Here is a 16,539-nt window from a genome sequence, read left to right on the forward strand (position 1 = left end):
GGTCGTTATATTTAGAAAAAGGCATTTGCATGAACTATAGTGTTTGGGACAACATTGCTGTGTACATAATTAAACTCATTGCTGTGGAAACAGCCTTGTGGATAATATACCATTATTCTCCAAATGAAAAATCAAACCAGTCCATCAGTGTAGAAGTGTTCCTTGTGCTTCCAGATTCTGGTCTGTCGACTATACTTTTGCTGATGCTGCATGAATCCACTTTCCTCTTTATTCACTTATGGATAAGCTGTGATGTAGATTTGCAACAGAAAGTAAAGGTCTGCTGGTAGGAGATCAGATGAATTAAGAAGGAGGCAAAGTGTCAGAGCTCTGAGCTTTGTGTTTTGAGATGGCTTTCATATGAACACTACAGTATGTCTCCCCAGACTTCAAAGTGCTTCTTTGTATACCATGAACTTCCTGAGAATGTGCATCCAGAAAACTGGAGAAGAAAAATCAGTTAATTTGATTCTTCACAATTACTCTTCTTGATTGTTACGGATATATGACTTTCAAGGTTACCTTCAAGCATGAGGCAAAAACCTGCTATAGAGGTGGTGGTTGTGTTGTTTTAAGCAATCTAATTGTGTCTTAAAATAATACAAGGCCTGTAAAATGTTGATCCTCTCATTCTCATAGGTTATTGCAGCATAGCATTATGTGGGGTTTAGTCAGGGTTTATATATGTTTGTTCTTGAAATAGTTACTGTATCTTTGGGGAATAACAGGTATTCTCAACACTGACTGCACATTATTGTATTTTTTCTTCAGGGCTGTTAATACATCATGTAGGCTACATTGTGTGGATTTCTTTCCATGTTTCTATTTCCCACTGTTGCAGGGGTCAGAACCACTTTAGGTAGAACAGTGTCTTTGAAGAGTTATCTATTCTGTGCTTGCTTCACTAACACTGTCTTTAATCTTGAAATGTATTATCAGGACACAATTTTTAAAGTTCTTACTCTTTTCTTTTAAACAGTGCCATTTCTGTTATTACATCTTGCTAGAATTTTCTTTTCTGGGGGGGAGGAGACTGGTTTTGCACACTGCTTCACTACATGCACATCTTCTGCTGTTAGAGATGTTTCAAGTGATGCTGCATGAAGATGAGCATAATTGTGTGTTGGTAGGTCAGAGATCTGTTTAATCAGGTGCTTGGTATAATAGTCTGTTCAAATGACCAAAAAGAAACAAAAAAGCAACCCACACTTCATATTACAGTGCTTTTGAGAAGTTGCATGGTTATTCATAAAAAAATATCTTAAGCAACAGATGAACTCAGAACTTCTGAGATCAAGAAATTTCACTCCAGGTAGGATTACTTGTCTTCAGATCCTTTTTCAAAACTAAGCTGTAGGAAGATTCCTGTTGTAATTGAAATGGGAACTTTCATACTGTTGTTCTAAATGTATTTATCAGTAGCCATTTATGAGCATTGAAAACAAACTTGATCAAAATATATAGGTTTTGACAGATTGTTTGGCTTCAGACAAACAGTTTTGTTGACTGCGAGTCTGTTCCTTCAAGGCAGATGGGGCTGATGGACAATTCTTGGAGTTACAAGCTGGATGTTAAATTTTCTGTTAATATTTACATGCTGTTTGAACAATTGCCAATGCAGCTCTATACAGCATAACACCAAACACTAATCTTCTATAATAATGGTATGTGTTTAATGCTTTTCTTATTACTATGAGTAATTAACACTCGGTGTTGTTTGTTTGCTGCATTTTGAAGCGATTCTCTTACAGTGTTTCTCAAAGTGCTTTTCTGTAGAAAAAACGTCCTGTTGTCCAGGCAAGGTATCTCTGGCATCTTTGTCACCTAGCACAGTTTTTAATAAGTGCCTAATTTGTTAGGCTTTTTAAAAAATCGCTTTGTATAGTACTTACAAGCACATAATACTGTTTGTATTTCAAAATAAAAGTTTGGTATCTTTTCCTTATCAGATTTTTTTGATGAGGTGTTTTAGCTCCATGCTTTGAGCTCCTTCCTATGCAGAGAAATAAGTTAAAGTCATTGAAGAAGACAGAGTATTTGCCAACCAGGTATACCAATCCATGGCTAGTTTTCTCTAAATGTATTCCACCTTTTTTCAGTAAATAAATGTTGAGTGTGGTTCTTTAAAGCCTTGGACATTTTCCCCTAGACTTCAGAATGTGGAAGCATGCTTCTAGGTTTCTTTTCCAAACTGTTCCCTTCCAGTGGTATTCCTTCCTGACTGTGGAGATAAGTAACCGTTTATCGAGCTGAGTGTTCAGCTTGTGTGTTTTCATATGTCCCCAAATTTCTATGATGTTTTACTTTTATAATGTGGCCATGAGTGTCATATTTCTGTGGATGAGGAATTTACTGGTTGTGTAGTATATTCAGAACTATTGCCATATCTTAGCTTAATCTGAGTTTGCTGATACCCATTTTGTTTGATTTTTTTTTGTATTATGATCATGAGATTTAATCTGACAGTATCTAGTTATTTTTTAAGGCATATGAATAGATGGTCTGTTTTTTCTTTAGGCAAGTATTTTAATTCCTTGAAGTAAATGTTGACAATACATCTGTTTTAAAATTATTTACATTGATTGACAAACATCTAAGCATATATAAGTGGAAGCTATTATAATACAGTTCCATAAATTGTTCATTATATTGTTTCTCCTATCTACACACATTTTTAAATGGATTAATAGAATACGCTGTAGGTCACTTGTCAGAGAGTCTGATCGTCTGTTTCTTGACAGAAGTTTGGAGAATAAATAGATGCTAAGATATCAGCCCTTCACCAAGGGCAAGTCATGCTTGACAAATGTGGTGACCTTTTATGATGGAGTTACAGCGTCAGTAGATAAAGGAAGAGCACCTAATGTCCTGTACCTGGACTTGTTTGTGCAAAGCATTTGACGCTGTCCTGCGTGACAACCTGGTCGCCAAACTGGAGAAAAATGGATTTGATGGATGGGCTGCTCGCTGGATAAGGAATTGGCTGGATGGTCTCACTCAGAGTTGTGGTCAATGGCTCAATGTCTGAGTGGCATTCCTCAAGGATTGGTGCTGGGACTGGTGTGATTTAATGTCCTTGTAGGCAACATGAACAGTGGGATTGAGTACACCCTCAGCAATTTTGCAGATGACACCAAGCTGAGTGGTGCAACTGACATGCTAGCAAGAAGGCCAACCATATCCTGGGTTACATCAAGAGAAGTGTAACCAGCAGGTTGAGGGGGGGGGGGGGGGGTGATTCTGCCCCTCTGCTCTGCTCCTGTGAGACCCCACCAGGAATAGCGTCCAGTTCTGGAGCCCCCCAGCACAAGAAGGTGGTTGAGCTGTTGGAGTGGGTCCAGAGGAGGGCCATGAAGATGATCAGAGGGCTAGAGCACCTCCCCTATGAGGAGATGCTGAGAGAGCTGGGGTTCTTCAGCCTGAAGAAGAGAAGGCTCCAGAGGGGCCTTATGGTGACCTTCCAGTACCTGAAGGAGGCCTACAGGAAAGATGAGGAACTTTTATAAGGGCATGTAACAACAGGACAAGGGGAAATGATTTTGAACTGGAAGAGGATAGATTTATACTAGATATCAGGAAGAAATTATTTACTGTAAGGGTGGTGGTATGCTGGAACTGGTTGCCCAGTGAGGTTTTGGATGCCTCCTTCCTGGAAGTGTTCAGGGCCAGGCTGGGTGGGGCTGTGAGCAGCCTGGTGTAGGGGGAGGTGTCTATGCCTAGAGTAGGGGGCTTGGAACTAGGTGATCTTAAAGGTCCCTTCCAACCCAAAACATTCTATGATTCTGTGATACAGTGTTCAATAGAACAATTGATGTTCACTGTAGCTTGAGAGTGCACAATCTGTTGTTCTGGGTTGCCTTCATTCCTGGCAGTCATTCTGGTGTAGCCACATAAAGAGGATACAAAAGGAATGCTGATGTTGAAGATTTAACTTATTGATATGGATCACGTGATAATGATTATGCCCTCTGCAAGCTGTTCCTGGAAGGAACTGGAGTATAATGAAGAGTGCTACCTGTTTTGTGTTCTCCGTGATAAAAGGTAAGACTCGTTACTCTGATTCAGTGTTTCTTTCTATCTTAAGTCATGTTTCTTGTTGCTGAGCTACCATGTTTTTGCCTGAATTCTCTTTTTAGGTATTGTGAGGAACAATTTGAGGATATACCTTCAGAGCCACCCAAGTATTTGACCTGATGGAATATGCTGGAACCTCCAGGGTGTGTTGCACACTAGCCTTTGAAATGGAGGCTGTCACAAATAAGTATTGGAAAACCTGGAGAAGGTAAACATTTTCGTTTTGGGATGAGGGGGAGAATGCCAATGGGAAAGTAGTGTATAATGTCTGTTAATTACCATTTCTTCCTCTGTTTTTCAGATACAAGATCTGTGTTGCATTCAGGTGCTACATCTTGTCAACCCTCTGAAATACCAAAGTGCCGTGAAAAGAAATATAACTGCCTAGCTGTTCATTTTTTTCACTTTGCATTTTACAAATAAAATCTAGTTTATTCTAGGGTATTAATGGTTAATTTCTAAGCAATATAAAATAAGCTTGAATTTCAGAATTATCATTTTGTATGACAATATCAAAATAATTTATAGACATTTCGAGCCAAACTTGCGTAACATACTCTGTCTTTAGCAGAATCACAGTATTGATAAATAAGTGGTCTTATCTATAAAACTCCAAACCAGCTGTCTGATGAGAGCAATCAGTTTCTCTCAGTGTGAAATAAAAACTTTATCTGTGCAATTAAGGAGGGATAAATAGATGGGCTCCCTGTTTTTATTTGAAGATGAATGTTTTAGTTTGGACTTAGAATCTTGGATTTGTAGATCTTTCTGTATTAAGGAGCTATGTTTGGCAGAGATGTAAGAGCTGTGATTGGAAGAGGTACCATGACACTTGTGGAGGAAATCTTACACTAAATCATATAGTATATGTTTTAAAAGCCTCTAGGCTCTCAGGCAAGTGAAAAGATTTAATTTGTAGCTGTTCCAGATTGCTGCTGTGTTGCTTTCTGAATCAGATAATTTATGAAGCAAACTTTCCTGATGTAGAGCGTATGTTTTTGTACCGACTTCTATCTAATAGTCTCTGAACTTAGCATGATTTAACTTACACTTGTGACATATGCTACTCAGTTATTACATGCAGCATGACTTCTGTTGAATTGCAGGTGATCCTAATTTTTGTAGTCCTGCGCTCTCTGAAGCCACAGGGCTAAGACAGTTGGTCTCTTTATTAAATAAAAATTACAGGAGCTCAGTCTAGTCAGATAATCAGCTATTTCTCCAGGTATTCGGTCTTTTTTTTTTTTCCCTTCCTGAAAGTGGTTGATTTTGGTTTGTTCCTTAATGTTTATGTAACACTTGTGGCCAGAAGACTTTGCTTCTCCTAGTTGGTTTCCTAGTTTGTTATATTCAGATATTAGACTAACTTTTTTGTCTGTTTGCCTCTCCTCATTATTTATTAGTTCTTGTACTGTATTGTGACTTGTAGTGATGTTTTAGCGGAGAAAAAAGCAATATCTTAACTGTTTTCTGATTCACCAAAATCTGTGGGTTGCTTTAAGTGGTGTACCTTTTTGCTGACTGTGTTTGTTCCCCCCAACCCCCACCCCCCCCCAGTCTTTACTTTTATATGGCTCTTCTTTCTCCTTAAACTTCTGGGTTTTGAGAATCAATGCATATGTGAACTGGAATAGATCCTTGTTTCAGGATGACTATTGTAAGTTATTAAGGGATTTAACTGGCTTCTGCTTAGGATATACCCTGTACTTGTTCTCCTGAACAATATTTTGTATTTCACATGTTATATATTGCCAAGTCAAGTATCTTTTAAGTGTATCAGAGGTCTACTAAATGCAGACAATTTATGATAAATATTCAGAGGAAGGTTGTGCCTATGACCTTCAGTCTCATCAGCATTGTTTATAATCAAAACAAATGTACCACTTGAGGTGAAGAGCTCATTTTATTTTGTGTAATACTTTCTGGTAGCAAGATCTGTTTCAAAAAATAAAATAAAATAAAAAAAATTGACCTTATAGGTAAATAGATGAAAAAGCTTTTGTGATCCCTGAAGGTGTTCGGGACCAGGTTGGAAGGGACTTCAGGCAACCTTATCCTAGTGTGTGCCAACCGTGCTTATGGTAGGGGGAAGTGACTCTTTGTAGTCCCTTTCAACCCAAACCATTCTGTGATTGCTGCTGCCATGGGAATTAGTGCAGCTAGAAATTGAGAACAGTCTGCAGTTAGTTTTATGTATCAGAAAAGTTATAGGTCAAGATCTTATTCACACACTTTTCTGTAAGAGGAGCAAGATTTATTTACTTTTACAAGTAGAGTTTCAATGATAGCAAAAATATTGCCTCTCTTCAATATTTGGCATCACGTCACTTAGGACAGGAGTATAAAGTACTGGTAGCTCCAGAAGGCCCAGTCTGTACAAGTATTTTTTTTTTTTACTGCTGTTAGCACTGATGCAGCACCACTTTGCTGATACTGCTGCAGAACTTGCAGTGGGGAAAAAGCTAGAAGAGATTGTCATGGTTGTACCTGCTTTAGAGCAGTGGGCTGATGCTTACTTTGTACTTAGATGTATTATAAGCTGCAGTGCAAATGCTGTCATCAAAATGCTGAATTGCAAAACAATTCCAAAATGTTGAAGTCTGTTTAGTTGGCTGGGAGCTCTGTGTGTGGCTGGGATTTCATAGGGAGGAGAAAGGGGGAGGAGTGAAAGTACAAAAGTGAAAACAGTGATAGCTGATGGGCTTCCTGCATTGATTCAAGTTTTCTTCTCTAATTCTAGTGTATGTGGACTGGAGTGGAAAAGAACAATAGATACACTAGTTTCAAATGAAAAAAGGAGGTGTGTTACTCATCAATTAGTAACAATTAACAATCGGAAACTTCAAGATTAATCTTGACTTTCCTTTGAGGAAATTCAAACAGCTAACTGATGTGATACTCTGGCTGGAAATAACCTTCTGTTCCTAAAACATCCATTATTCCTGTCTCTCTTCTTCACTCAGGACTTTTCTATACATGACATTCACTGTAACTTGTTTTCAGATATAGTTTATTTACTTATACAATATTCAATACTTATTTTTTTCCTCTGTTTTCTCCTTGTTCTTTGGAGCCTTTTGTTGTTTGTGGGTTTTTCTTTTCCCCTTCAGAATGATGTTGGTAGCTGTAGAGTACTCAGATCTCCCAGGGCTGCTTATTTGTTTACCTCTGTACTGTTTATTGCTCTAGGATAGCTTGAGCTGACTAGGGTCTGTTCATTTAAGTCCTAATACTAGACTCTGTTATACACGTTTTTTTACTGTATTTTAATTAAAGAGCCATTTATTTTATCTGCGTCACATCAGTTGTTGAGCAGCCATGTTTGTGCTCAGCAATCACTGCAGCTTTTATAGAGAAGAGTGCAATCTAGTTTTAATTCTGGCTGCTGTGAATCTTTATGCAGGGTGTCCTTAGAGTAAAAGGAAATGTGATTCATTTGGTCTGTAAGAAAGTTAAAGAAAGTAACTTGTGACCATCAATTCTTGGATAATACAGGGAAAGTCTTCATGCAAATTTAACATCCTTGTGTCCTCACAAAAGCTTTATGGAATGTACCAAGCAGCTGTCATTAGCAGCAGACTTCTTACTGGACAGTTATGTCATAAAGCTGAAACAAGTTCCGAGAAGCTGCTACCTGAGCCTGATCTGCCCTATCGTTTTAGTTATGATCCATAGAAATATCCCAGAGAAGCAGTAGAGATTGGTTCAAGTAGGTTGTGGGCATTTTGGAAAGAAGATGCTTCTTTAGAAGATAGTGTTTATGGTAGTTGTTCAATAATAGTTATCTTTCAGACAACAGTAGTTTATATTTGCGTAAGTTATTGGGCACGAACAAAATGGAACTGTAGTTCTCCTATGTTTGACTGTGTTAACTTTAGTCTGAATTTAGGTGCCTAATATGTTTATGTATGTTTGGAATGCCACTAAATGAATAAATTAAATGTATTCTTGCATAGAGCAGTAAATAATCATTAATTTTGGAGCGGGTGCATTAAGCCTAAAGCAGTGATTAGATGCAAGTCCAATTCCCTTCTTATGTGGGTTCTGATAGAAGTGCAGGAAATTATTCTGATTCAAACTGAAATTCATGAGATATTATTCTTGTTGGACAAGATGAGAAAGGTCACAGACTAGGTCAGGATTGTATAATACACCTGTTCTGAGGTTAGGAGATCTTCGAGTCATTGTTTCGATCTGCTGGCGGCATGTTTGAATGCTGAGACTAAGAATCAGTGCTGAGGTACAGTGTTAATATTCTTAAGTATTCCTTCTGCATTGTATTTCAGTATTTTTTTGCCAGAGGAGGTTGAGCAGAACTCTCATTCTGTATTTCTGGCCAACTTCAAGTAAAGCAGTTGAAGCAGATGTTTGACAGACAAATGGAGGTATATTAGCAACAGGAAGGGAAACCAGCTTGACTAGTTTGCTTGCTCTTACTGTGAAAAGCTGATGAAAGTGTACTAAATAATGATTTGCTTTGTATATTACAAGGATTGGTATTTGGAATGTCTGTTTTCATATTTGCTGTTTTCTGGGCTGCATCTGTTTCTATGTCTTAGAATTGGGGAAATCTGTATGAGATTAAATACTGTAATCTCCTTTGTTTTAAAGGGTCAGAAAAGGGGTTGTTGGGTTTTTTAAAGAAAAAGTATTTCCTATTATTAGAATCCTCCATCTGATCTGCCTTTTGCATGCATCTTATTAGTGTTTTCCCTCTCCTTCCTGACCCTCCCCTATCTTAATGAAAGATAATACTTGTAGAAAAAGTGAGATTCCAATTAAAAACCTCTGTGATACATGTAAAATGCATTCTTTGCTTATTAAAGTTCTCATGGCTTACTTTTTCTCTGGATTCATTTTAGCATTTATCTGTAAAGTAATGTTACTGGTGAATATAAGTGTTAATTAACCCTTAACTTCTTGTATAAGTTTTAGGAAAACTACAACTTCTTAAGATGAACGAGTGGCTATGTCACTAACCATGAAATAAACTTTAAAAATTGTTATTCTTAGGGAAATGTACCTGAAAATTTGACACTTTGCTGTTGTGGAGGCTTTTTTTTTTTGAGTCTGAAATAACTGCTGCCTTGAATTAAAACTTTGAGACTTAGGGCTGTGTGTATGTTTGCAGTGTGACCTGAGCTGTATCTACTTTGGAAACGGCAGCTTTTATTTTGTTAAAAGTATGAATACTTACATTCCCTCCTAAAAACATTTTCATGATAGTCCTTTCAAACAGGAAGGAATGCAAACAGGGTGCAAATGTGAGATAATTATTTGAAGGCATGGGTTAATAGTTTCATTTCTCTTTTCAGTATGATGCTGTTCCAATCCAGTCTAGTGTGGTGTTGTGTTCCTGTCCATCCCCATCAATGGTGAGAAACCAAGCAGATTCCAGCACTCCATCTGTCATTTCCACCTGTGGCAGCAGACAGGGATCTAACATGGAGAGTACTGCAGCTGAATCAAGATCTAGTTCAAACTCCTTGCCGCAACATACAGGACAGCAGCCTCCACAGCCTCGAAAGAAACGACCTGATGACTTTAAATTTGGGAAAATTCTGGGTGAAGGATCTTTTTCAACGGTAACTTTGCTTTTTATAAAGGGTGTTTCTTGTTAGTCTGCCAAATATCTTAGAGAAACTTCAAAATTTCATGCCCAGGTGATTACTAAGATTTAAATGTAGACAGAACATGAAGAGTAAATGAGCAGGATATAGGGGTGCTGATTTCTTTCAAATCCTTTTTTTAAACTGGTCAGAAGTTGTGTAGTATTCTGATGACTTGATGCTTTGATTTTTTTTTTTTTTTTTGGGGGGGGGGGGGGGTGAGCATTGGTTTCTAAAGTACGTTTTGACAGCTGAATGTGTTATGTTCAAGTTTTATAACATCAAGAATTTGAAATTGGGCTAAGAGCCTATCATGGGGAGAACTTCTACCGTGATATCCTGTCTGTGACGAGAGCCAAGGCCAGATGCTTAGGATAGAATATAAGAGCAATATTTTTTTGGTATTTTTTCTCAGCCTTGTCGCAGCCCTCAAGGACTTCAAGAGCCATAGTTGTTATCCTTGTATTCAGCAGGCTTAAATAGATTGACTTTAACCTACTTTTGGCATCCGTGGCATTGCACAAGAATGAATTGCTCAAGTAATTGTCTTAAAGAACTCATAAAACAATTAATACTTAATTTATTGCTTTTGTAGTTGCCCCATTTAAAGTCAGTGAGTAATATTTCTTTATCTTTCTCCTATCAGCCATTTGTATATACCTTTTGTTTTGGGTGTCTTTTTTGGGGAATTGCATGAGGGTGTTTTTGTTTTTCATTTTTCTTATATAGTGTACTGGTATTTAGGAAGAAGGCCTCTGGTAGTCATCAAGAGTAATTTGCACTTTACTGCATAGCTTGGAATCCACAGGTTTCCCTAAAGAATATATCAGAGTTGTTCCCTATTGGACATGCTGGAACATGCTTGTTCAGTCTGCTTCAGTGAGACACTTTTATTTCTGCTTTTATTCTCTGCATCTTAGCCCCATATTCCCAGTAGAACAGAGAAACTTGCATGGCCTAGTTCAGAGTCTGAATCTATGTGTGGTGTTATTGATTTTAATTTTACAAGCAGAATTTTGCTTACCACAAATACTGGGGCCTTAGGTAGGGCTGGTGAAAGTGTGCAGCTGAAACCAGTTCTTAAATGCAGACTTGATCTCTGGCAGTCTCAAGCATTTGTTTACACTTAAAGTTGGGCATGGTCATTAAGTCTGACAATTATGTTGGCAGTAGCTTCTTTGTAACCTCTGGGGGCTTTCTTCTTCATCTTACTTTCCTCCAGTTTGAAAGGTTTAAATATATATATTTTTTCCCCTTGCTGTTGTCTGAATTTTCCATTTACACAATTTTATGATCTGTGATTTTTTTTTTAATAGTTGCTGAAAGTGTGTTTGTTTATTTTAACTATCTGGTCTAATTCCACTTTATAGAATTTACATTCACTGTTAATATTACTACTTATAGAGTGGACAAGGCCCCTGATAACACAAACATGACACTAATATGCACCACTGTGGTATTTTCTTCCTTGTTATTCTACAATTTTTATGGAAAACTAGTTGGGAGAAAGTGAGGATATGATGTTTTGGGAAAATACTCAATACAGTGTATGCAGCTGCTTGGTATAAGAATGTATTTGTGGGCAATACATCTGAAATGTTATGATTTAAAAAAAAAATAGATACAGTATAGGGCTAGAAGAGAAATTTGTCTTTGGAGTCTATATAGCTTCAGATTTGAGAATTTGTAGCCAGGATACATCTTCAACTGTGTGAATAAGTTTGCAGACAGTACCAAGTTAGGCAGGGCCATTGATCATCTTCAGGGTGGGAAGGCTTTGCAGAGGTATCAAGATGGCTCACCAACATAGGCCAAGTCCAGTCACATGCCATCCAGTGATTGTAGGTGCTGGCTTCTGCATCCCATGCAGTAGTGTAGGCCTGGGGAAGAGTGGGTGGAAAGCTGTCCAGCAGAAAAGGACCTGGCAGTACTGATGGAAAGCTGGTTGAGCATGAGCCAACAGTGTGTAGGTCGTCAAGAAGGCCAGTAACATCCTGGCCTGCACCAGAAATAGTGTGGTCTGCAGGACTGTGAATTTGATGGTCACCTCATACACACCATTGGTGGGACCACACCTCAAATATTGTGTTCAGTTATTGGCCTCTCACTACAAGAAGGATATGGTCTTGCTTGACATGTGCAGGGAAAAGCAACAAAGCTGGTGAAGGGGCTAGAGAATAAGACTTGTGAGGGACAGCTGAGGGAACTAGGTTTGTTTAGTCTGGAGGAAAGGAGATAGTGAGCAATGCGGTCTCTCTCAATGTTGCTCTCTCACTTTAGAATGATTGAACTAAAGAAGGGCTCTATTTAGAAGGTATTTTTCACTGGGTGCATAAAATTTGATATTAGGAGTATGTTGCAGTATTTTCGAGTACTCTGCAATAACTGCTTTCTTGAGTTAGGAAGCCATCATGAGATGAGCACATGCTTACATCTTCTGCTAGTTGTGTTTGTGACAGTTTATTTTGGACTAGCAGTAGTCTAAATACAGACTGGCAGATAAAAAGCAATGTTTACTGTGTGCCTTGAGTGAATGGTTACATTATATTCATTATACTTTATATCTCCTATGGCAACAGGTTGTGTTGGCTCGAGAATTGACAAGTTCTAGAGAATATGCCAGTAAGTATCAATTCCTGAACCCTAACTCTTTACCTACTGTATGAATGCTTTCTGATTACAAAGTATCCATTCAAAAAACATCATTAGTGTTTTAACGATAAATCTAACAGTGAACCTCACAACCAAACCACAAATTACTTAATGAACTTAATTGGGTTGTATCTCCTGTGTTTTCACTTTGTTTTTCCATTAAGTTAAAATTCTAGAAAAGCGTCATATCATAAAAGAAAATAAGGTGCCATATGTGACACGAGAGAGAGATGTGATGTCCCGTCTGGATCATCCTTTTTTTGTGAAACTCTACTTCACCTTTCAGGATGATGAAAAGCTGTGTATCCTTCAAATTCTAAAACTTTTACACAACTTGTTATGAAAATCCTCGGTTTTGTTTCCTTTGAAACGTTGTTCAACAGGAATTATGAGATAAACTTGAGGTATTTAGAATACCTTAGATGGTTGCAATACAACTTGTTTCAGTCATACTCTTGATATAAATTAAGCAAGTAGAATGATAAGTGGGGGTTCTCTCTGTAGGCAATTATACAGACAGATGCAATTAATTATTCAGGTGACTATCTGGAAAAATTACTGAGTTAACCTCCTGTGTAGTTTTTGGTATGCTAAGAAACTGGAACCTTTATCCTAGATTTTTAATACGTGCAGTCACAGATAGTTTTGGGTTGCTACTATATAAAGCTTCAAATTAACCACTTTTACTTTCCTGTTATATATTTTCATTTTTTATTTTGAATAAAGAGTGTGGGGGGGGGGGGGGAGGGTGTTGTTTTACCATGTTTTAATACTAGACCTTAACTTCTTAACATTCAGATTTTGGGCTTAGCTATGCCAAAAACGGCGAGCTGCTAAAGTATATACGTAAAATTGGCTCATTTGATGAGACCTGTACCAGGTTTTATACTGCTGAAATTGTATCAGCCCTGGAGTATTTGCATGGAAAAGGAATTATTCACAGGTAATGCACAAAGATCAAAGTTCATGATGTCTAACTGAATGTGGATTTTTTGGAAAGCTAGTAAGAATATAATAGCATTTTGCTAGTTGTAGTGCTGTTGTTAACATAATGGATAGAGCTAAACAGAGCAAATGTTAGGAGGAGAGAAAATCTGTTACTACATCAACTGTTCTAGCTGGAAAAAGAAAATTTATAGTGTAGAACTAATGTTCCCCAAAACTTGTGTGCCTTGAACTCTAGAAACAGGTTACTTTTTTTGGTTAATTTATTTTTTTTCCTGTGGCTCTGTGTACCAAAACCATTTAGAATTCTGCTATGTGTAGATTAGTGAGTAACACATCTGCAAGAAAAGTAAATATTAGTGTGTCTGCTTTCATTGAGTGAACAATTACCACAAAGTTTATCAAGAAGTAGATAAACAGTGAAATTTAGGAAAGTGTTTAATAGAATGTTTGCAGTTCTGATGTAATTATATTGTCTGGATAAGCATGCTTTGTTAATTTATTAAGCAAATAAGAGCTGTTTGGTACAATATTCAAGCAAGTGTGAGAATTTGAGTCACAGAACTTACTTTGGAGAAGAACGCTTTAGTGTCTAGGTACCCATGCAGTTGTAGAACAGTAGTAGATGGTGGTTGACAAAAAGCTGGCTGATCATAATTCTAATGGCATTAGTACTTTTCTTTATTTAAAAAGCATTTCCTTAAAGCTTTTCAGTGCAAAAGTTGGGAATAGAATCTGTAGGGGCTGGATGTGCTGTTTGGCTAAATGAAGTTTTGCACTTTTTGCCTACCTGTGAGTAAGCAGGCCTAGATGATCTTACTGCCATATCAGTCTGTCACATATGGCCTAACTTATGGCTTGGGAATTCATTTTGTTGAAGAAGTGAAGTACGTGATAGCTTAGTTTTGCGCTCAACTATTCATTACAGAGTTGTAGGAAAAATGGTAGCAATTGGACTTTGCAAAATCTGTTAGCAGTAGTTAGTATTGTCAGCTGCGTGTCAAGGAGTGGTTAACATGGCAATGTTTACACAGTGTCTGCATCATTTGTGATGATGTGCATGCAAAACTCCAGACCATTTTGCAGTGTTGATTTGTGTGCAGTTTTGAGTATGAAAATTTGCATTTTCCAGGGACCTAAAGCCAGAGAACATCTTGCTAAATGAAGATATGCACATTCAAATAACAGACTTTGGAACAGCAAAAGTATTATCTGCAGATAGTAGACAAGGTATGTCATATTTACTTTGTCATGCGACACAAAATACAGAGCAGTTCAGTTGGAAGAGACCTGGAAAAATCAAGTCCAGCTTCTGTAGCTACCTATATAAATGTAGCAAGTGGTCCTTTGTAAAGGGAGGTATATTGTATTTATCGAAATGTAACTTTTTGAATGCCCTTAACTCTTATCTAAGAAACAAACCACTGAAATATATTGAAACAAATAGTTTGACTCAGCTGAAACAGTAAGCTGTTACTTTGTGCATGTATATTGAAGCCCTGGTGGCCATCTAAGTTACTCAAATATGAAGATTATGGAACTCCTGTGTCACTGGTTGCTTAATATTAAGCTAAGAATTAATGATACTGCAAACTATACCTGATAAAAAGCCCTAGTCAGAACTGTTTCTTACTCACCAAATTGGATAAACATGATTTTGTACTCAAATTTAGTAAGCTTGTGTTGGTGGAATTTATATCATGAATAAATGTCAGGCTTCTCGAACCAAGTAGATATCACTGAGATGAAGTGAATTGTCTCCTCCATCCAGGTTTTATGCTTGGGTAGAGAGAGGAAATTTCTGTGGATTTTTTGTTGTTGTTGAAGGATTGCATAATTTTCACTAGTTTACCTCTGAGTTTTTATAGATGGGGTGGGAAGGATTTGGTTTTTCCACAAGTGTGCTTCTGCTTAACTCTTTCAATTTTCTTCATAGCACGGGCAAATTCATTTGTAGGGACAGCACAGTATGTTTCTCCAGAACTGCTGACAGAAAAATCTGCCTGTAAAAGGTGAGAACTGTACTGTATTTTAGAACTTTGCTTACTCTGTCAGTATGCCATACAGTGGAAGGTGGATGGGAAGTGTAGCTTAGTATTTCAAAGAAGGAAGATAGTTAAAAAAAAAAAAAAAAATTCAAATTCTTACTTAGCAAGTGTTGCTGCTTGTCTGAGAACTGGCTTCATTTTATCTTATCTCTGAGTCCTACTGGCTTCAATGTTGACAGGAGAAGGGAGTGAAAATCTTGTCTCCATCAGTATTTTTATTATTCAAAGTCATTCTTTTAGCTCTTTTTTTCATATGAGATGGCTCCTACTGTGGTGATTCCTGATGTAAAAAAAAAAAATACAGAATGTTGTGTTATGTTAGCTAAGGGAAAGGCTGCAGGTGTATTTCAATTAGCTTCCAGTATTTTGTGACGCTGTATTTGAGGTTTTCAGTGGTTTAAATCTATTCTCTGTGCCTGGACTCTCATGAAACTTTTTAGTTGGCTCCTGATGGTAAACTACCAGTTGGTGGGTGTGCGTGTGTATATATTTTATTACAGGGATGGAAGAATGATCACTCAGAGTAATCACTGGTAAAACATAGGGAAACGATATTTCTTATTGGAAAAATTATAGTAATTTCTGCTAGTATTTCTTGAAATTATACAAATACTTATATGTTAGCCCTTCTGCTGTCTAGAAGAAAACTTCGAGTAAAGTTCTGACTGGTTTGGATAGTAGAAAGACTTAATCATACTACTGTCTCCTTTTAGAAGCTCCTTAATTGTTTAGCATGACAGAAAGCTCCTAATTTGAGTAGTTCTGTGCCTTTGTTTGTATTCTAGTCTTCCATGAGGATTTCTAAGCCTTATCAAATCTCTATATAGTTTAGCTTGAGATAAAAATAAGTTTCAAAATACGCTTTTAGGACAACACACTGAAACTTATGACTTTTCCTCTCCCATCCACCATATTGTCTGTGTTTTTGTTTGGCTGGAAGAAAGCTTCTGGTTAAAAATACATATTTTGGTGGGTTCTTCCAACCCCCCCCCCATGTAGTACTTAGAGGAAAGAATTTCTAATCTGGAAGAGCATGTATTGCATTAAGTTGGATGTGTCTTGGAATTGCAGTAGTGGTTAAGTTGTCCTTTTTGTTTTATATACCTGTTAATTATGTCACCTTAGGATGCAGCTGTCTTGTGCCTGTTCTTGTAGTCAGTTGTTGTGAGATGGTTATTCCTGTCAAGAAATGAACTAAAAGTAGTGTGGAA

At 37.4% G+C, this 16,539-nt stretch overlaps 1 protein-coding gene across 12 annotated transcripts in view; it reads left to right on the forward strand.

Moving 5' to 3' along the window:
- PDPK1 (3-phosphoinositide dependent protein kinase 1) overlaps nt 1-16,539 on the forward strand; it is a 31,064-nt gene that overhangs the window by 4,875 nt on the left and 9,650 nt on the right. For 6 of the 12 annotated variants that reach the window (XM_040647382.1, XM_040647390.2, XM_040647388.2 and 3 more), the window contains 6 exons: nt 9,390-9,659; nt 12,263-12,305; nt 12,500-12,637; nt 13,134-13,278; nt 14,413-14,510; nt 15,217-15,292. In XM_040647382.1, coding sequence (XP_040503316.1) covers nt 9,390-9,659; nt 12,263-12,305; nt 12,500-12,637; nt 13,134-13,278; nt 14,413-14,510; nt 15,217-15,292 — 770 coding nt within the window. Of the gene's footprint in view, nt 1-3,975; nt 4,042-4,136; nt 4,283-4,375; nt 4,400-6,814; nt 6,875-8,272; nt 8,315-9,389; nt 9,660-12,262; nt 12,306-12,499; nt 12,638-13,133; nt 13,279-14,412; nt 14,511-15,216; nt 15,293-16,539 lie in introns of those variants that run through there. The other 6 variants (XM_046900644.1, XM_046900643.1, XM_040647387.2 and 3 more) reach the window with 6 other exon arrangements.

Source organism: Gallus gallus, chromosome 14 (genome assembly GCF_016699485.2).
Source record: "Gallus gallus isolate bGalGal1 chromosome 14, bGalGal1.mat.broiler.GRCg7b, whole genome shotgun sequence".
Taxonomy (NCBI): Eukaryota; Metazoa; Chordata; class Aves; order Galliformes; family Phasianidae; genus Gallus; species Gallus gallus.